General features: G+C 38.9%; 1 protein-coding gene across 2 annotated transcripts in view; it reads left to right on the top strand.

Annotated features, from left to right (window-relative positions):
* Positions 1–203: 203 nt before the first annotated feature.
* MYBPC2 (myosin binding protein C2) overlaps positions 204–19,584 on the top strand; it is a 119,815-nt gene continuing 100,434 nt past the window's right edge. For both annotated transcript variants that reach the window (XM_089652567.1, XM_089652568.1), the window contains exon 1: positions 204–352. In XM_089652567.1, the coding sequence (XP_089508693.1) occupies positions 331–352 (22 nt within the window). In that variant the 5' untranslated portion in view covers positions 204–330. The remainder of the gene's footprint in view (positions 353–19,584) is intronic.

Raw genomic sequence — 19,584 nt, forward strand, 5'->3', positions numbered from 1 at the left:
TGTCTCTCAATACGTTTATGTGTAGGAGCAGCTGGTTCTTCTATCACACTTATAGCTCTTCTGCTCAGCTGGAAGCTTCTTACAGCTTTTCATGAACAAATTCAGATCCTGTCTCCTCCACTCTGATACTATTAAGGCCACAGCAAGCATCCCCCCCATCAAGAGTTTTAGGGAAGTTTATGGAACAGCTTAGGAATTTTGGCAACCAGCTCCAGGGGTCAAGTGACATTTATCAGCGTCTCCCAGGAGAGGAGAGACTGTCTTTAAAGAGACTAGGAGAACCTTGACGAGGGAGTTTGTGCCTGGACCCAAGAGGAGAGTGACACAAGCATGCCTGAACCAGCAAAACCGGGTAGGATAGTCTCTCCTGTGTCCATTACTGCCTTAAAGACAGAAATAATTACTCAAGCTTACTCTTAATTGCTGAGGTGGAACCTGGTATCAAACAGCCATCATCTTTACAAAAGAAGAGCCTGCTGGAAAAATGTAATGAAGTTTAAAGAGCAATGATAATGCACAGTTACCCATAACAACTGACCAGACATCAGTTTCCATGAGTTTATATAGACTAGAAGAGTGGATGAGGATTCCTGGTCAATTGCTAGGGGGTTAATAATTTTGCACATTGCTCTCTGCTTTACTAATCAGCAATATAGATTTTTTTTTATTAGAACCTCTGGGAAATACAGTTTGGAATTGCAGCACTGACATAGGTCTGAAGACTGTACAGTTACTCTGCATACTGGAGCCTCAGCATGGCATAATAGATTCTGCAGACACACAAACATATGTTATGACTGCATAAGAAGTTACTTGGCCTATTATTAACAGAAAGGTTTAGCCATGAGATATGATTTTTTTCATAATCGTATACTAATATAAATTACTTTTTATGCATCTATAAAATGTTCTACACATCTGTATACATTTCTTCATAAACTTCTGCAAACTAATTCAGTAAGGCAGTGGCAGAGGACTTCAGGTGTGCAATGGGTAAAGACCCAAAACAACTAATCACATTTCAATCATTTTATTTACCAGGATCTAAATGTTGAAACATTACTTCATAGGGATGAAAGAGGAGTGTTTTCCAATAATATGCATAGTTTTATTATTTTTGTAAACTTTATACTCAGAAAATATAGAGGTTTGTCAATTTATTTCTGGTGCCTGGAATTATGACACTAAGCTTTTTAGTTACTGCAAAACAGAAATCCAGGTACCAATAGATCTTCTGCAGCTGAATAGCTTTCCAGAGCGAGCCTGTCACAAATGTTTAAATGTCTAGTTAGTATGGAAAATTTAAATACAATTTCCTTAATAATCTATACGTACTGGTATATTTTCACAAATCTGATGAATATAGAAGTGATGGCTGAAGCAGGATTCTACTCCTTTTTCTACTCCAAAGGGGCACTGGCAGAACAGGAAAAGGTGCAGGATTACTTACATAAATGTACTGTATGAAGAAATCCATTTCCATGTGTACATTTAACTAATTAACAAATATACTGTATATAGCTGCTATGTAATCTATTAATCAATTACCCATATGTTCATGTTGTTAATATTTTTTTAGTAATGTTGTATGTTAATGAATTAATCAAGCGTATTTGTACCAGCAGTTCTTGCCAAATTATGCAGTGTACATAGAAAAAGGCAGAACTTTACATTTCCTTCCCAGATATACTCACAACTTACAGTTTTTATGTTTTTGAGGTTTTAGAATTTTTTTTATGTAAATGGAACATGTTGTTGAAGGGTAAAGATTAATAGCCTAATTTTTTTTAGCTATGATATCTCTGCTTACAATGATGTAATGGCATGTGACAATGATCATTTAAGTGCTCATATGCTTTAGGTGCATCTGCTTTTCATTTCATTCTGTGACTTCCATTCACAGAAGAACAGAGTAGGTCACTGGAAAGCCCACAAAAAGTATCAAATAAGAAACCCACAGGTTCCTCCTAGTCGTGAAATGTATATCACATCAACAGACAGGTTTGGGGGCCTAGGAGCTGCCCCTTACCACAGGGGCCCACAGTATTTCACAGTATTTCCATGACTGTTGTGTTTGAAAATCTTGATAAGTTATGATGAATCATAAAGCAATGGTTTATGACATACAGCACATGGAAAATACATGTAGTGATCATTTGCAGGGATGTTGTTTATATAAATAGTACATTACAATATAGATTTCATTGCATAGTGGTTTGAAATACCAGGGAAGTTGACATGGTGTCATAGGACCTCGAGTGCCATTCTTTCCACTGAACTCCTAGTGAAAATGATATAAAGAGGCTCTTGAACTGTGGGTGATAGCATGGCATATAGAGATGAAAAGAAAAGCATTGTTGTGTGGACAGGTGATAAATTCCAGAAGTAATTAGTGTTGTCAAGTAAATCCTCCCCTGATCAAACATACTTCTGAATAAAGCCAAAGACAATTGTAGGATGTAAATAGGCTACACAGCTTATCCCCCAGATCCTGGCAGTATTTGGATGAAGTTGTCCTTTGGCAATATTGAAATGACTTCTGACTGTCACTTTGCCATTGTAAACCTTTTTGTTGAGATGTTTATTTAAAATGCATATGTTTCAGAGATACAGGCCATTACCGACAATGTGACATTTTAATTAATGTGTATATTGGTATTATGTTCTGCAGTACTTTATATGGAACTATCCAACTTGGTTTTAGACCAGTGGGGTTTTCAGTCCAATCTCTTCACTACACACTTTCATAGAAGCACACTTACATGCCATTTCATTTAAAAGGTCAGTCCACATGAAAGTGATATTTTGGATACTTGTAAAGCCTTATGGGCTCAATTAGCCCATGGCACCTTATGTCTTGGATATCCAAAAGCAAGATCTCTGTTCTATAGTCCCCAAATCTTGTGGTCTTGTTAATGGAGGATTTTTGGGTGTTTCCACTTACCCTAGGATGTTCCAGCTTCTTCTGTTGCATACTCAATAATATAAAACAATGATTATATTCAGCTTGAAAGTGGGAGCCCACCAAAATGACTTTCACAGATATATTAATATTACAGTGTCTGAGAGATATAGGAAATTGTGATGTGCTTTACTGCTCCTTTATCTACCAATAGGTGATTTATCTGTTTTGGTCAAGTAACCTAAACAGTTTTGGCGTTTACAAGGCAATAGAAACTAAGGGGTTTATTTACTAAAGCTGGAGACTGCAAAATCAGGCTCACTTCTGCATGGAAACCAATCAGCTTCCTGGTTATATTGCCAAAGCTTCATTGAACAACCTGAGGTTAGATAATGATTGGTTTCTATGCAGAAGTGAGCCTGATTTTGCACTCACCAGTTTTAGTAAATAAACCCCTATGGGTCAATTTTTTCCCCACATCCATGGTCTTATTTAATGATCAAGCCACAGTGTATGAGTAAGCTGTGTTAAAAGGAAGGAACAGGCTGTAAAAAAAAGTTCACTACTCTTATATGGAGTTTCTTTTTTTTCTGGCCAGCCTGGCATCTTTGTCTATATAGCCAACAGAGCTGTATGCAGAACAGGCACTGTGACTGTTGATAAGAGTCACAAGACTTTCTGTAGCTCAGGAAACATGCTACCATCTTCTTTTCTCTCGTTATGTGGCCTTCATAGTTAAAAAAGTAGTACTGCACACAAGATATGGAGCCTGTAAAAAAAAAAAACTTTTCCCATGTTTTTCTAGAGTAGTATGACACTTTAAAAGACCCTGAACACTAAAACTGGGAGTGTTTTAAGACAACAAGCCAGCCAGTGTTCCACCAGCCAAAGCTAAGAATGTTGGTCTTGCCATTTTTTATTATTTGCAAGCACAGCAATTCAGCAATTACAAAGTGGTATGACTTGTAACCCATGAGTAAAAAAATATTATCAATGTAATCCCAGTTTATCCAAGATCATTTTTTAGATATTTATAACTTATAACTATGAATGCAGGTAGAATAAGATGGAAAAAAGGGCAATCTCTGTATTACCTGGTTTTCAAGACTGGTAGTACAGTTTTGCAGTATAGGTGTCTGTTTATGACACAGAGAATAGCTGCGATTCAGAGGATCACAGCTATTCTCTGGTCATTCACAGTTTATGACACTCAGGAGATCAGTGCAGAACTGTTCAGCTCTTCACTGGAGATCTGTGTTCTCCCTCCACATTCTCTAGCCCAGAGCTGGAGAATCGGAGGGACCGCAAACTAAGCAGCGATAATTTACCTCTGCTTAGTAAACTGATCTTTTACTGTAATCTCGCGAGATTATAGTAAAATCGGCTGTTTTCCACCGTTTGTAGACTGTTCTCCAGCATTTGGAGACCGTTCTCCCTTCGTTCGGAGAACTGCTTCATAAAAGGCATTCACAGGAGAACTGTGTTCTCCGAGAATGCCGGAGAACTGAGCAGCTATCATTTATCGCTGGTTCATAAACGGACACCATAGTGCTGTATAGTGATTATTCATTTGAAAGGTTTTCTGCATTTGGCGTTATTACAACTTTTAAAATTCTAATCAAATTATGTCACAGTGGGGTTTATTTACTAAAGCTGGAGAGTGAAAAATCAGGCTCACTTCTGCATAGAAACCAATCATCTTCCAGGTTTTATTGCCAAAGCTTAACGGAACAAGCTGAGGTTAGAAGCTGACTGGTGTCCATGCAGAAGTGAGCCTCCAGCTTTGGTAAATAAACTCCAATATGTCTTTTAATCTTACCAAATCTGTAAAGATTAGCCCATACTGGTGGAAGATTGTATTTCTCCTCTACTGTGGGTAACACTATTTCTGTTTTGACTTGTTTAAAGAAATGTTCTCTAATGACGACAGGTACTTATAGTATTACTTTAGGTACTTATAGTATTACTTTAGCATTATTTTAGTTATGCGTTCTTTATATAATTAGTTAGGCTACATGATGTTCCTTTCTCACATACTACTATTCAATTGATGCTATCATATGGGAGCTCTGTGGATGATCGCCGCAGTTTCTGTTATGGGATATGCGTGACATTATCTTGAGATGCTGGCATTCCATGCTCCACAAGAACCAGCTTTACAGTGCACAGGGTATGCTGAGAGTTTTAAGAGCAGCTTGGCAAGAGGCTTAGGAAGAAATCAAATACATTGGTGGCATTAGGTAGTCATAAATCAGAAAGATAGTATTTCAGTTTGTTTTGATGTGCCTTTTTGGAAATGGTTTTGGAGTAGCTGTGACATTTTAAGAAACTCATGACACTAGCAAAATACAGAGTACTTAAGTCATTCAAATAATGGTTGTTAAAATGTGAAAATTATAATTCATCTATTTCAGTAAATGCTGTTGGATATATTATACCATATATAGTCGAGTATAAGCCGAGTTTTTCAGCACATTTTTTGTGCTGAAAAACGGCCCCCTCGGCTTATACTCGAGTCAACGTCTGCAGGGGGGGCGCGAGGCTCCATCAAGGGGGGTGCGTACAGGGGTGGGCAGAGGGCTGCTGTCTCTTACCTGGCTCCCACGATGATCCATCCAGGAAGCGCTGCTCCTTCCGTCACTCCGGCCACTCCCTCACTCCTGCCGCTCGGCTCCGCCTCCTCACCGGTGATTGGCCGCCAGAACTGTAGCTCAGGAAAGGTACACAGGCGGCCAATCACGGGCGAGGAGGCGGAGCCGAGCGGACCCGCGAAAATCGAGTGAGGGAAAAGCCGGTAAGTGTGCAGTGCAGAGGTGCTGCTGCAACCACATATGCTGGCTGCAGCAGCACCATACTGCAACAGGGGTCAGCAAGTGTCATTGGTGTCAGTGGGAGGAATAGTGCCGCATCATTGGTGTCACTGATACTAATGATGGGGCATTATTCCTCCCACTGACACCAACGATGGGGCACTATTCCTCCCACTGACACCAATGATGGGGCACTATTCCTCCCACTGATACTAATGATGGGGCATTATTCCTCCCACTGACACCAACGATGGGGCACTATTCCTCCCAGTGATACCAATGATGGGGCACTATTCCTCCCACTGACACCAATGATGGGGCACTATTCCTCCCACTGACACCAATGATGGGGCACTATTCCTCCCACTGATACCAATGATGGGGCACTATTCCTCCCACTGATACCAATGATGGGGCACTATTCCTCCCACTGACACCAATGATGGGGCACTATTCCTCCCACTGATACTAATGATGGGGCTTATACTCGAGTCAATAGTTTTTTCCCAGTTTTTTGTGGTAAAATTAGGTACCTCGGCTTATATTCGGGTCGGCTTATACTCGAGTATATACGGTATTCATTGCAAGACGTCTGCCTTTTAAAGACATTTTCCAGTAAATTATTCCAACTTAGAAGAGCTTTCTACCTCAGGGTATACTGTTCATTAGCAAAATATAAAAGTTGATGTTGCTGACCTTTTTAAAAATACTAGTTCCCCTTCTGGTAAAGCAGGCTATACACCAAAGGATTTTTGTTTGCAAATTCTTGTTTTCAGAACTTCCGTTCCAGTTTCCAATAGTTATTGGACAAGCATTTTCAGTCGTAGTGATCAACAAAATCAAAGAAGCAGGTTGGAAACTTTTTCTTGAATGAATGAAATCCTAACAATGTACAGTATGTGGTTGTTGTTTGGGAAATTCCATTCATTCTAAAATGGAATGTTAAAAGCAAACTCAATTTTAACAACAAAAATGGTCAAGTCTCTGGTATTTTTAAATGTACTGATTAGTTTTTTGTATATGAATACTCACATGAAAATCTACCAGTGTATGGTATGGTGTGACTTCAATACTTTTAGTCACTGACCAGGAACAAGTATACTCTTGAGAAAATAGAAATATGAGAACCTATGTACGTGTTCTGAGGCTCAAAGTATTGAAGCCAGAGGGCTAGCATGTCCTTTTCCATCTTTATAAAGTTCCATTACCTTGTTACGCAGGACGTTTGACAGTTCTTGTCTGATCCCCATGGCTCAGTATCTAGCCTAGTTAGTGCTTCCATGTAACTAACAAACTCATTGACTATTTATACACTGACACTAATTGCAATTTAAAAAGCCAAAGATGTGGGACATTAACCTCTAATTGGCATTTTAACCCGTGTGTGTCACCTTGTGTGTCTGTACCAAGGCCAAACATTCCAGAGTATGTAAACTTTTGATCATGGCCATTTGGATAATTTCTGTTATCATTATGATTTAAAAAGGAGCCAAACAACTATTTGATAATAAATGGCTTCATATGATCATCATCCTTCAATAAAAGTGCATTTGTTGGCATGATCAGTCATATTTTCAATATCAGCGCCAAAATGTCACAATTTCTGCCAGAGTATGCAAACTTTTGAGCACAACTGTACCTATAAGTCAGGAGCTGCACATGCGCATTAGCATACCACCAGGGCATGCAGCGGTGAACTCCTGTGACCACTATGTCCATCGGATACAGCGGATCACAGTGCTTGGAACCTGGCAGCTATGAACGGCCAGGGTATCATGTGATTGCTAAGACCGCTCATAGTGATCACATAATAACAATGTAAACAAACTGTCATGAATGAATTTCCATTCATGACCAACTTGTTTATGGTTGTGATCTGAAAGCTCAATTTGTTTAAAATAAATTATATAAATTTAATTTGGGTAAAGTGCTGCATTACAGCACAATTGCCAGTTAAAATAGCTCAGTGCTGAATAGCAAAAAAATGTTTACCTTATTTTGGTTCCCTTTCTTTCCCAATGTTCTCTGTCACCACTTACAACATACTTGCTCCTGAATGCAGAAATGTCTGATTTCATCTGCAGAGCTGCTCTGGGAGTAATAATGTATGGTGGCTCACTTTAGCAGAATTAATTAAGGCAAGGAACAATATTCAAGTTAATCAATATATAATATACTATTGAACTCTACCACTCACTGATAGTATAGTCAGCACAACGCTTAAATATGAAATGGGCTCCAGTCAAAAACACAGAAGTGTGTTGTTTTATGAAAATGTGATTCACCATGACTGTGAAAATTGGTGGCAATGACTGATAAAGTGCTGGCTGCTTTACTATTGCTGGATCTTCACATGAAGCCATGCCTGCAATGCACCATAAGTCTAGGCTTTCTGGAAGGGATTGATGACTTCTCTTTTTTTCTACATTGGTAGACCAACTTCAGACAATTGAAATCTGCTTGGATGGTGCCAGTTATTACATATTTTGCTTTGCAAAAGCATACAGAGTGTGCATGTCTATCTTACTGTCACGCAAAGGAAAGATCTTCCAGCAACTGGATTGTGCTTTTGTGTCTTACAAATGTCTGTCTAAATGCAATGTTACCCATTGTCCTAATCTGACCATTATTTGAGTATGTTGCTTTAGACAGGGTTGAATAGTTATGTTTTGAAGAGGGCACAACAAGAAACTCCCCTTGCAAGTGGGACTCCCCCCACAGTGCAATGGTTATTTATTTAATTGTTTTTATTTATTTATTTTAGGTATTTATATAGTGCCGTCAATTTATGCAGCGCTTTACATATATTGTACATTCACATCAGTCCCTAACCCTTAAGGAGTGTACAATCTAAGGTCCCTAACTTACATTCATACATACAAGGGCCAATTTAGACAGGATCCAATTAACCTACCAGCATGTCTTTGGAGTGTGGGAGGAAACTCACACAGGCACAGGGAGAACATGCAAACTCCAGACAGGAGGTGCTGTGGCTGGGATTTGAACCAACGACCCTAGTACTGCCAGGCAGAAGTGCCAACCATTTAGCCACTGTGCTGCCCACTAGTTTATGCCTACGGGAACAGGAAAACGTTCTTAACAACCCTGGAGATATTCTCGAGTGTATCCCGGGGTAAAGTTTCAGCACCACAAGCGGTAACCTCGAGCTAAACTTGGGATTACCCTGCAGCGTTGCTCTGGGATTCCTTCTGCACTTACCTTGTCCTTCGCTCCCGCGATGTCCCCCCTGCAGAGTCCCCAGACATGTCCTCCGGCCGGGAAATTTAAAAATGTTGAAAAGTGACATTCACTAAATACACTAGAATCACATAGTAAAACATTAGTGTATCAAAGCATTTCACATACATTTTGTCCCTAGTGCCTTGTCCTGTGTCCTGCCTGCATTTTTACTGTTCTTTCTGCCTTGAAACTGAGAAATGTCCATGGCGTCCAAAAAGCGTCCCTTTAAGTCAAAAGCGGTTTTAGCCTGGCTAGAGAACAGCGATAGTAAATTAGAACCACTTGCCCAATTGAGTGATAATGATTTGTGGGGAAATTCGTCATCAGACACTGAAAATGATTTTGCGACTTTGCTCAGTGATGTGCGAACTTGGTGCTATATTTCAAATTTCAGTGTTTTTGGTTTGATTATATTATTGAATTAAATTTATTATTATTATATATGATTATTTTTTTGATTATTTATTAAATTATAACTTATGATTTCGTGTTTCAAATTTTAACATGTTTACTAGCCTCTTGTTCGGACAGATTTCAGTGAGTTATTCCTAAAAATTACAGGCCTACAATAAAAACAAACTACATATTTCCATGCAAAAAAATGTACTGCTTTGAGCACAGAAATACTGACATAATCAGACCACTAGGGAGGCTACACTCTAGTCTGTGGGCAGTCCCTTGGCATCCTCACTTATAATGCAGGGTCATTGGTCCTACATTGTATTTGATGATGTGACATTGCCTATGCCTGTTGGAGCGTGAGCATGTTGGAGGTGCAGGACCTGGTCAAACAGCATGGAGGGAGCCTGAAAGAGTGAGGGATCAAATAAATAAAAATCTTTTTTTCTAGGAACCATAGGCATAAACAGGCATTGAACCCTTGCAATGTGGGGGAGCCCCACTACAAGGGGAGTTTTTTGTTATCCCAGGAGTTCAGCTAATCTAATCTGATAGACATGGGGGGGGGTTTACTAAAACCAGTGCACTCAAATTCTGGTGCAGCTGTGCATGGTGTCTAACTTCAGCTTGTTCATTTACTGTAAGCTTTAGCGATAAAACCTGGAAGCTGATTGGTTTCTATTCAGAGATGCACCAGATTTTACACTTTCCAGTTTTAATAACCCCCCCCCCCCCCTCTATATATGAGCTTCTACTGCTAACCACCTTCTCTGGATACAACTTGCCTGGCTGCCTCTGGCTTCAACATTTTGACTCACAGATACAGAACAAGCATGAAAATTAGAAAAACATTTATATTACAAATAAAGGAAAAAAAGAAGAGAAATATGTTATCCACACAGTTCATAACAAAGTAAAATAGAAAAATGCCATATCTGAACATTACATTTTTTAAACTCTAAAACCTTTAAAAAAGAGTTGACGATCACTGTTATTGATTGCCTCTTTGCTGGAGCTCATTTACTGCACGAATATGTCTTTTTAGCAATTATGTAGGTTAGCATATTGCAGCTGTTGAATATTGTAGTAGGTGTTTATGAGTTACATATCGGATGGCACTTATAATTGGAAAGTCTTATGTTCCTAATGGTATAGATGAATGGTGTCTACATGTTACAGTCCGGGGCTTCTTTTGCTATGACTGTATAGTTACAGACCTCTAAATGTTAAAATAGTTGGAGAAGACACTTGCTGATGTCAATTAGGAACTGGGACATGAACACATTTAAGTACAAGTAGAGTTTCTCTTGTTAAACACCTGAATGTGGCAGGCCAAACAGCACAGGTCATTTAACTTAGCACTCAGACAAGGCCTTTGTACTGGGCACAGAAAAAACACCTTTCATAGTGTAGCAAGAGGTCTACTGCAAAGGAGGAAGCCTTGAAAATTAAACTTGTTTCCTCCTACTTTGAAGAGCTTTTGTTCATTGTTTTAGGTTGATGGTACTGGTTTATACTATATGCGCATGTTCCCACACGTTTCAGTTTTGACAGCAAATTCATTTCAATAGGCTGCCAAATATACCGAAATGCTAAAAAAGAACTGCAAGCACTATTTTTTCAGGACACGCTGCACCAAACCACATGGTACTGTGATGCATTTGTGAGATGTGTTATGTGCTTGGGTGTAACTTTATTTTTTTGCAATAAAAAATACATTTTTTTTTACTTAACTATACTAAGACCCTGCATGTCTCCTCTGGCCTCCACTCAATGTATTGCTATGCAGACCGCATTGCTTCTTGGTTGCTGTGCTAGCCAATAAAAGTGGCAGCAGTGACCCGTACGTGACATCACACACATCGCCTTCCAGGTCACACAAAGAAGGGGAGGAGAGCAGATGTTTGTCCATTCTCCTCTCTCCTCTCCTCCTGCTGGCACCAGCCATGGTGCTCCCTGGCCCGTAGGTAGGCAAGCTGGGTCGAATATATGGCGGGAGTGCACGCTTGCAAGGGGCACCGGTACTGGGGGCTGTGGAAGCAATCAACGACAGCGCAGCCACCCGACTGCTTCCCCCTGACAGGCAGGAGTCTGCCTGTCAGTTTTATAGACAATCCGGTGGCTGCCACCTGGCAGCGATAGGGTTACATTTCTAAGGACTATACATCCCATGATACCTTGCTGCCTGCAAGTAGGGATTCCTATACTGTGGCTTCCTCCTGAAACTCCTCCTCTCAGCACCTCTGTAGCTCAGAAGGCAGACTCTGCGAATTATGTGACACAGCAGTGCCTACTCACAGGGCATAGTGAATACATGTTTCAGATTAATAGAAGAAGGCTAAAAATAAGTGAAATGTAGAAATTGATTTTGATTTTACATTTTGTATAGATTTGGATATTTGGATAATTGGATACAATTTTAATTACACCCAACAACCAGAATATTTCGTTGTTGGCACATGAGTCTTGGCTTGTGTCTGGGAAAATGCATGCATAGATTTGTCGCAGGCTAAATGAAAAAAATCTAATAGATTCCTTCATCCGTGCTAAACAGGGTAATTGGAGGCATCTCCAAGCAGCAGTGAGACTCACCAAACTATTTTCATTGCCAAGTTATTGGGCAGCTGGGAGCGCTGTATCATACTGTAGTAGGAACAGCTATTTACAGTATGCAATACTTTGTTCTTCAACAGTATAGGCAGCTTATCATCTGCTACCAGAACAAAATCGAGTCAGACTGAGTACTTCTCAATTAATACAAAGCTTTCTCTGATTGTCAGAGGTGGAGTTTGTGATATCATTTGCCCACCTGTCCACTTCGACCAATCAGAAGAAGCCTAGTATTCAAAACCTGGGCTTTGACTTTAAGTGGCTATGTGAATTCCAGCATCTTGGCATCTCTTGGATGTTGTTGTTCTTATTACTGCTTCTTTTTTGCACAGCAAATGGAGCTTCATGTCTCTAGAACAGCCTTTTTCAACCAGGGTGCCTAGGCACCTTGGTGGGCCTTCTGTCTTCTTCAGAGGTGCCTTGGCAAAATGCCTAAAAATTGTATACAAGTCAGCAAGTGGATCAATCCTGCCTTTTAGTACACAAAGTCACAGATTTTCATTGTGCACTTCTATGACCTTCTAGTTGCCGGCATTCTAACAACTAACGACATCATCAGTTAATAAGGAGGATCTCGGGTGCATACACATCATTCTTGTTTGACTCTCCCCTGCCCCTCTTTGTCAGCCCCTGCCCCTCTCCATAAGCCCCTGTCCCTCTTCATCAGCACTGGGGTCACATTAGCAGAGTGAGGGAGGTAAAATGAGAGAGACGCACTGGAATAAAAGTCAGTACCAGTGTACAAAGGTGTATTTGCTTTGGAAGAATAAACCACCTCTAAAGGTGGGTGTACTGGATGTGTGTAGAATAGTTTTTTACATTTTAGATTGGGGATTGAGATTGTGAAGAATTTTAAAAGGTGCCTTGAGATTATCCATAATTTTAAAGGGTGCCTTGAGATTATCCATGATTTTAAAGGTTGCCTTGACTGAAAAAAGGTTGAGAAATATTGATCTAGAGAAAGAAGGAATGCCAGGTTTATCCATTTTTGGTATCATCTAAAAAGCTTTCCATAAAGGGTAAAGTAGATGGGGATACCACACAGACATAATCCAAATTTTGCCTTCTTTTTCCTCCAAGCAACTGTTAGAGCTAAAGGAAAATACATGTTTTCACACAGGTTGGGTTTCCGAAAAATTGCAGTGCAGCTTTATTAAGGGAAAAGTTAATAAACATTTCCTTGCTATATATACCCTCCTTTATTTTATCAACCTGATAAAACAGTATGACATATTGCCAATCAAACTTTTGAATCTGTATATGCAAACTTTATGTGCTCTGCTCACAGCTATGACCTCTTGTATTGATGGAAAGAGGGGAATGCCTTTTCAGTTCTATTGCTGTCTGCTTTGCCCTTGTACAATAGTGATGTTAATAGACATGCTACAGGTCATTAAACAGTCTACTGTCTAACTACCTCAGGGATTTACTGAAGTGTAGACATGACCTTTAACTTTTACTATGTTATAATATCTTTGTGATGGCTATGACATACCCAAAGATAGACAAAGGTTAAATAGGCAATAATATTGTCAGACACAAGATGAAACGTTGAAAGGTTGCAATAATAGTATACTATTTCTGGTTTAGTAGTTTCATCTCTCACATTAATACTACCATCTAAGATGAGACACATCTGTGTATTACATCATAGAAATGATGACATTTACAACATATAATAAACACACTGAATTTAGAGCTCCACAAGCTCACTCTACAAGCTCATCAGTACTATGGATCATGTTTATCAGGTCTGGGTCCCTGGCTTTAAATTCTACCCAGAAGTCTATTGCATTGGCATTTGCACTTTTTTTCCTTAAAAAAAAAACTTTTTTTTATCTTTTTGAGTCTCATTGAATATCAATGCTGCTAATAGACATGTGCATGCCAGAAATTTTAATTTAGTTTAGTTTGGATGCATTTGTTCATTGAAAAGTTTTGTCATGTTTGTTGAATCGATTAGTTTTCAGAATCCGTTTTGAACCCTGGCACTTGTTTCATTATTATTGTTATTATTATTATTATTATTATAATACAGCATTTATATAGCGCCAACAGTTTGCTCAGTGCTTTACAATACAGCAACAATACAGTTCAATACAAGAGGGTTTTTGAGGGCCCTGCTCCTTGGAGCTTACAATCTAAGAGATATATTTGTTGGTCTGGGCAGATTTGAAAAATGTAGCAGTTTTTCCGGAAAATTGCTATATATTCAATATATTATTGAATCAGATGAATTGGAATTGGAAGAATTCAGTATTTTCTGATGCTAGTCCAACCTGCCAAGAAAAATAGCATGAGCTGATTGAACAATATGGACTGGTGTTATGTGCATCAGAATTAACGAATGGAATGAAATTCAGATCCATCCTCTATCTGAATCTGAATTCTATTCTTGAATGTATTCTAATGAATTAGAAAATGGAATTAATTTCCCCATGGGTGTGAACTACGATCGCATTATTTAATGTCATCTGAATAAAACAAATGCATTTGTTAAACTTGTTTAACTTTTTCCACATTCATTGACATTTGATACTATGTCCATTCGGAGATTCGTATACATCCAAATCTCCAAAAATGACATTTGTGCCTGAAAAACAAATCATAATGAAACAAAACGCACATGTCTATTTGCAGGAGCAAATTGGATCATGCTTTTCTGGGGTTTTTTTTGCCTTCTTCTGGATCAACTGTGGGTATAGGATTATAACTTTTTTTTTCTTTAATGGTTGAACTGGATGGACGTTTGTCTTTTTTCAGCCAGACCAACTATGTAACTATGTCTAGCTGCTAATCTTATCCAGATTTTTTAATACACTTGCTTACATGCACTTAATACAATGATATTTAAACTTCTTGCTAAAAAATTCCTAATGTGAAATTTAGACACAAAATCAAGCTCATGCATGTATTAGGAATTCTGGCATGAAAAGTGAAAAAAAAATAAATAATTGGAGCCAATAAGGAAGGTTTCTTCCTGTTTTCGTCTAATTATGGAAAAACGTGGATAGTGTTCCCCGGCTGATACGTAACTTCCTGTGATGTCATGTCCTGTCCTTGGAGCACAGGCCACTTTCAACTTTTGGAAGGGCGACAGCAATCTTCCAAAGCAATGATGAATGTACCTGGTGCCAGTTAATAGACACAAATTCATGTGTATGAGTGCATTGCAAAAAGTTGTGTATATGTTTTAATAAAGTCAGCTGCTTTGTTCAGATAACATCTTTCCCTGTTATTGTCTTTGGAGTGGTGGTTCATAATACTAGGAAGTTCTGAACCCTGGCATACCTGAATTTGTGGGTTTTTTGCAAAGAGACACAGCAGGCTTGTCCCAAAAAGCATAGAGAGACCTATCTAGCAATAGAAGGTCAAACCCTTGTGGTGAGTGTAAATCCATGGGGGGGTCACTGAGCACATTTGAAGTGGGCACGTGTCATATTTATTTATAGGCACATGAGCATCTTATCACAATTATTGGACTACAAGCAACATACAGTATACATGTGGGACTTATTGGCTCATTGGACATTATCTGTTTCTCTTTTGCAGTTTGTCAAGTGGTTTCATGTGCCTATTATTATAATTTCATCAGTTATTTATTGGTAATAATAATATTCACAATTTTGTAGTGATTGAATTGCTAACACTTTTCTACTTCAGCAGCTCTGTCTGTTTATGCATTTATAAGGTTTATTCTTTGTTATATGTGTCTTACTGGGGGAGATTTCCAGTGTCCCATCTAATAGACACAACATGATGTGAGAGGAAATCTGTACCAAACAAGGGGAATTCTCCTTTGAGGCAGTTGACACCAGAGCATGTGTCCCCATTTGAAGATTTTACCTCCATTCTCATACTGGCGACAAATGTAAACTTTTCTATTTTCCATCACTATCTGTCATAATAAAAATGGTTACCACACCAAGTACAGGAGACACAGGTAGCCATAATTTTGACAGGGTTTTTTTCAAAATTAAAAAGAAAGTACATATGCACTTTATGTAAATAAACACGTTGTTTGTGGCAATTGGCTGTTCAGCATTTCTCTATTTAAATCTTGAGACTTGAATATATTGTAGGCAGTTTGCATACCTCTGGGCCACCAATATGTACATTTTAAACTCGTATATGGTATGCGTGCTGAGAGAAAACCTAATACCATGTCACAAGCTCTTTTTTTTACTCCAAACATTGTCTCCTATTTCAAGATGCCATTAGCCTGATGTCTATAGAATGGAACTGAAGACTATGTGATGACTAGAGGTTAAATGTCAAAAAGATTATGATTACTCGTACTGACAGGGGATTTGATACCAAGCAATATTTTTACATACTGGTCTGTGTTTTTTAATTTTAGATATTTCTATCATTCATTTTCATATACTTACTTAACGAATGATGAAATCGTCCAGGTTGAACCAACTAAAGGAAATAATTTTTTGTATATAGAGGATATTTTAAATCTCATGTCTGATAACTTTTAATATTTAATATTAACTTATAATTATCCAAATTTTTTTTTCTTAAATTAGAAGTTTATTTGACTTTATCACAAAGACAGCTTTGTTTGTTTTTCTCTATTCAGTATATTTGGACTCCCCCAGTCTTTTGAGGGCAGCAAGGTGTGCATGGGCAGCACAGCGGCTAAATGGTTAGCACTTGCGCCTGGCAGTACTAGGTCGCTGGTTTAAATCCCGACCATGGCACCACCTGCCTGGAGTTTGCATGTTGTCCCTGTGCCTGCATGGGTTTCCTCTGGTTTCCTCCCACTCTCCAAAGATATGCTGGTACGTTAATTGGCTCTTGTCTAAATTGGCCCTAATATGTGTATGTATGGATGTGAGTTAGGGACCTTAGATTGTACACTCCTTGAGGGTTAGGGACTGATGCTAATGTACAATATATATGTAAAGCGCTGCGTAAATTGACGGCGCTATATAAGTACCTGGAATAAATAATAATAATAATAAATAATGTGCATTATGTATTGACATGGAAATCAAAAACTGTAGTTGATATATTTGCTTATTTATTTATTTCAGGTACTTATATAGTACTGTCAATTTACGCAGCGCTTTCAATATATATATATTGTACATTCACATCAGTTGCTAACCCTCAAGGGGTGTATAATCTAAGGTCTCTAACTTACATTCTTACATTAACATACTAGGGACAATTTAGACAGGATCCAATTAGCCTACCAGCATGTCTTTGAAGTGTGGGAGGAAACCCATGCAGGCATAGGGAGAACATGCAAACTCCAGGCAGGTGGTGCCATGGTTGGGATTTGAACCAACGACCCGAGTACTGCCAGACAGAAGTGCTAACCATTTAGCCATTGCTGTAATTCTCTTACACATTAAGTCAATTTTAAAACTGGGATGCATTGGCATGTATTTTCTTCTGATACACCAGCAAATATCAGAAGCATTTATTCTCAAATGTCCAAAGTGTATGAGCACCATTCTACCTTGGAGTATACTCCTTCTTTTAAAGTACAAGTATGTCCCCTGCTCCATTCTTCATATCACAAAATAAATTAATCCAACAGAAAGACTGTTCTAAGCAACTGGACTAATTTGAAAGTCAAAGAATGCAGATTTTACTTTTAAAGTCCTCATGAAGAAGAAATAATCTGTTTTTAATCTTCCAGCACTTACAAAATGTAAATATCAGTTTTGGGTAGAATGGACCTTTAACCTACACATTGCCCAATTACAGCAAGTGACACTCAGAAGTGTGAATCCTCCTTTTACTTAGGCTATACCCCTATGTTGATGGGTGACCTATGGTGGTACTGGGGCTGACAATCAGGCAGGTTAAAAAACCTGGCTTGACTCCTACTCTGATAAGCTGACGCCAGCTTCTGCCCTGCCTGCTCCACTCACCATAGGATAACAACTCATTTCTAATCACCCAGCATGTGTGCAAGTCCACAGAATGTTCTGCTGAAAGGTTGCAATGGTGGCAGTCAGATCATGTCTATATACAATCGATTATGTAAGGTGAGATTTTTAATTTCAGCAGTTGTTGATCAGAGAGGCTAGCTACCAAAAACAGAGATGTAGAAGTGGAAAACCCAGATACTGCTGCGCTTAGGGATAGACTCAATGTCATTAGGACCACATAAAAAAATTCTTGGGATATTATTATTATTTATTATAGGTACTTATATAGCGCCGTCAATTTACGCAGTGCTTTACATTTATATATTGTACATTCACATCAGTCCCTAACCCTCAAAGGGCGTACAATCTAAAGTCCCTAACTTACATTCATACATACACATACTAGGGCCAATTTAGACAGGAGCCAATTAACCTACCAGCATGTCTTTGGAGTGTGGGAGGAAACCAGAGTACTCGGAGAAAACCCATGTTGGCACAAGAAGAACATGCAAACTCCAAGCAGGTGGTGCCATGGTTGGGATTCAAACCAATGACCTTAGTACTGCCAGGCGGAAGTGCTAACCATTTAGCCACTGTGCTGCCCATGCATGCCTTGCTGCCCTCAAAAGACCGGGGGAGTCCAAATATACTGAATAGAGAAAAACAAACAGAGGGCGCACCGGCCCAGTGCATTACCTTAAAAGTATGTTTATTGAATGATAAAAATAGGTGTTGTACTCACAAATAGTCAATAAATAAAAGGCACATCATGAAGGAACAGCTCTAATTTGCACTGCGTGTCTGTCTGTAATGAGAACTCTGGACATCCAAAAGGTTGACGCGTTTCGAGGACTAGCCTCTTCCTCAGAGCTCTGACTATTTGTGAGTATAATACCTATTTTTACCATTCAATAAACATACTTATAAGGTAATGCACTAGGCCTGTGTTTGTTTTTCACCAAAAACAGAGATTTACAGATTTACTAAAGGCAAATATACAGTTCACTTTTTTACCCAGAGCTAAGTGAATGAAGCAAAGCTCTGCTGACTTCCATAACACAACCATGTGCAAGAAAATATGCAATTTTTATTTTGTTTTGCTTGCTATTAAGTAAAAATGTCACAACATTCACTAAATTCTGGTAAAAATTCCCTAGCAAACTGCTTCTTGCCTTGAAAAGTGAACAGCCTATTTGCCTTTAGTAAATCAATCCCAGAGAGAGACACAGAAAGTATGCAAAAATTGTGAATCTCTCATAAAATTTATATGGGGGTTGAACATAAACACAACAAAAAATATATGCTCATTGAAAATCCACTTTTGTTTTTCCATAAAGGCAAACCCCCTGAACAGCTAGAAAGCAGGCCACCTATACTGACTGCAGCTGAACTAATCCTTCACAAATTTTATTATGTCTTAATGGATTTGCTAATTAGAGATGTTTACATTAACAGCAGCAAACAGCTAATTATATCCTGGTTGCTTGTTTTACACACAGACTGTCGCCAGGTTCTCTCTGTCCCAAATAGGCGAGAACTCAGAAAGGCAGCAATCTGAGAAGGGGATCAAAAGGTCAGCCTGGTCTGAGAGGAGGAGTAGGGGCTCTCCTAAGGAATAGAGACTTTCAGGTGTGGGGACTTTAATTAGCTAAGGATAGACTGGCGAAGTATTTGCCACATGAGACTCTATCTTATAACTCGATGCTGCAAAACTGAACTCATACTGCAA

This window comes from Staurois parvus, unplaced genomic scaffold (genome assembly GCF_062004578.1).
Source record: "Staurois parvus isolate SC_StPar_1 unplaced genomic scaffold, SC_StPar_1.0 ptg000686l, whole genome shotgun sequence".
Classification (NCBI taxonomy): Eukaryota; Metazoa; Chordata; class Amphibia; order Anura; family Ranidae; genus Staurois; species Staurois parvus.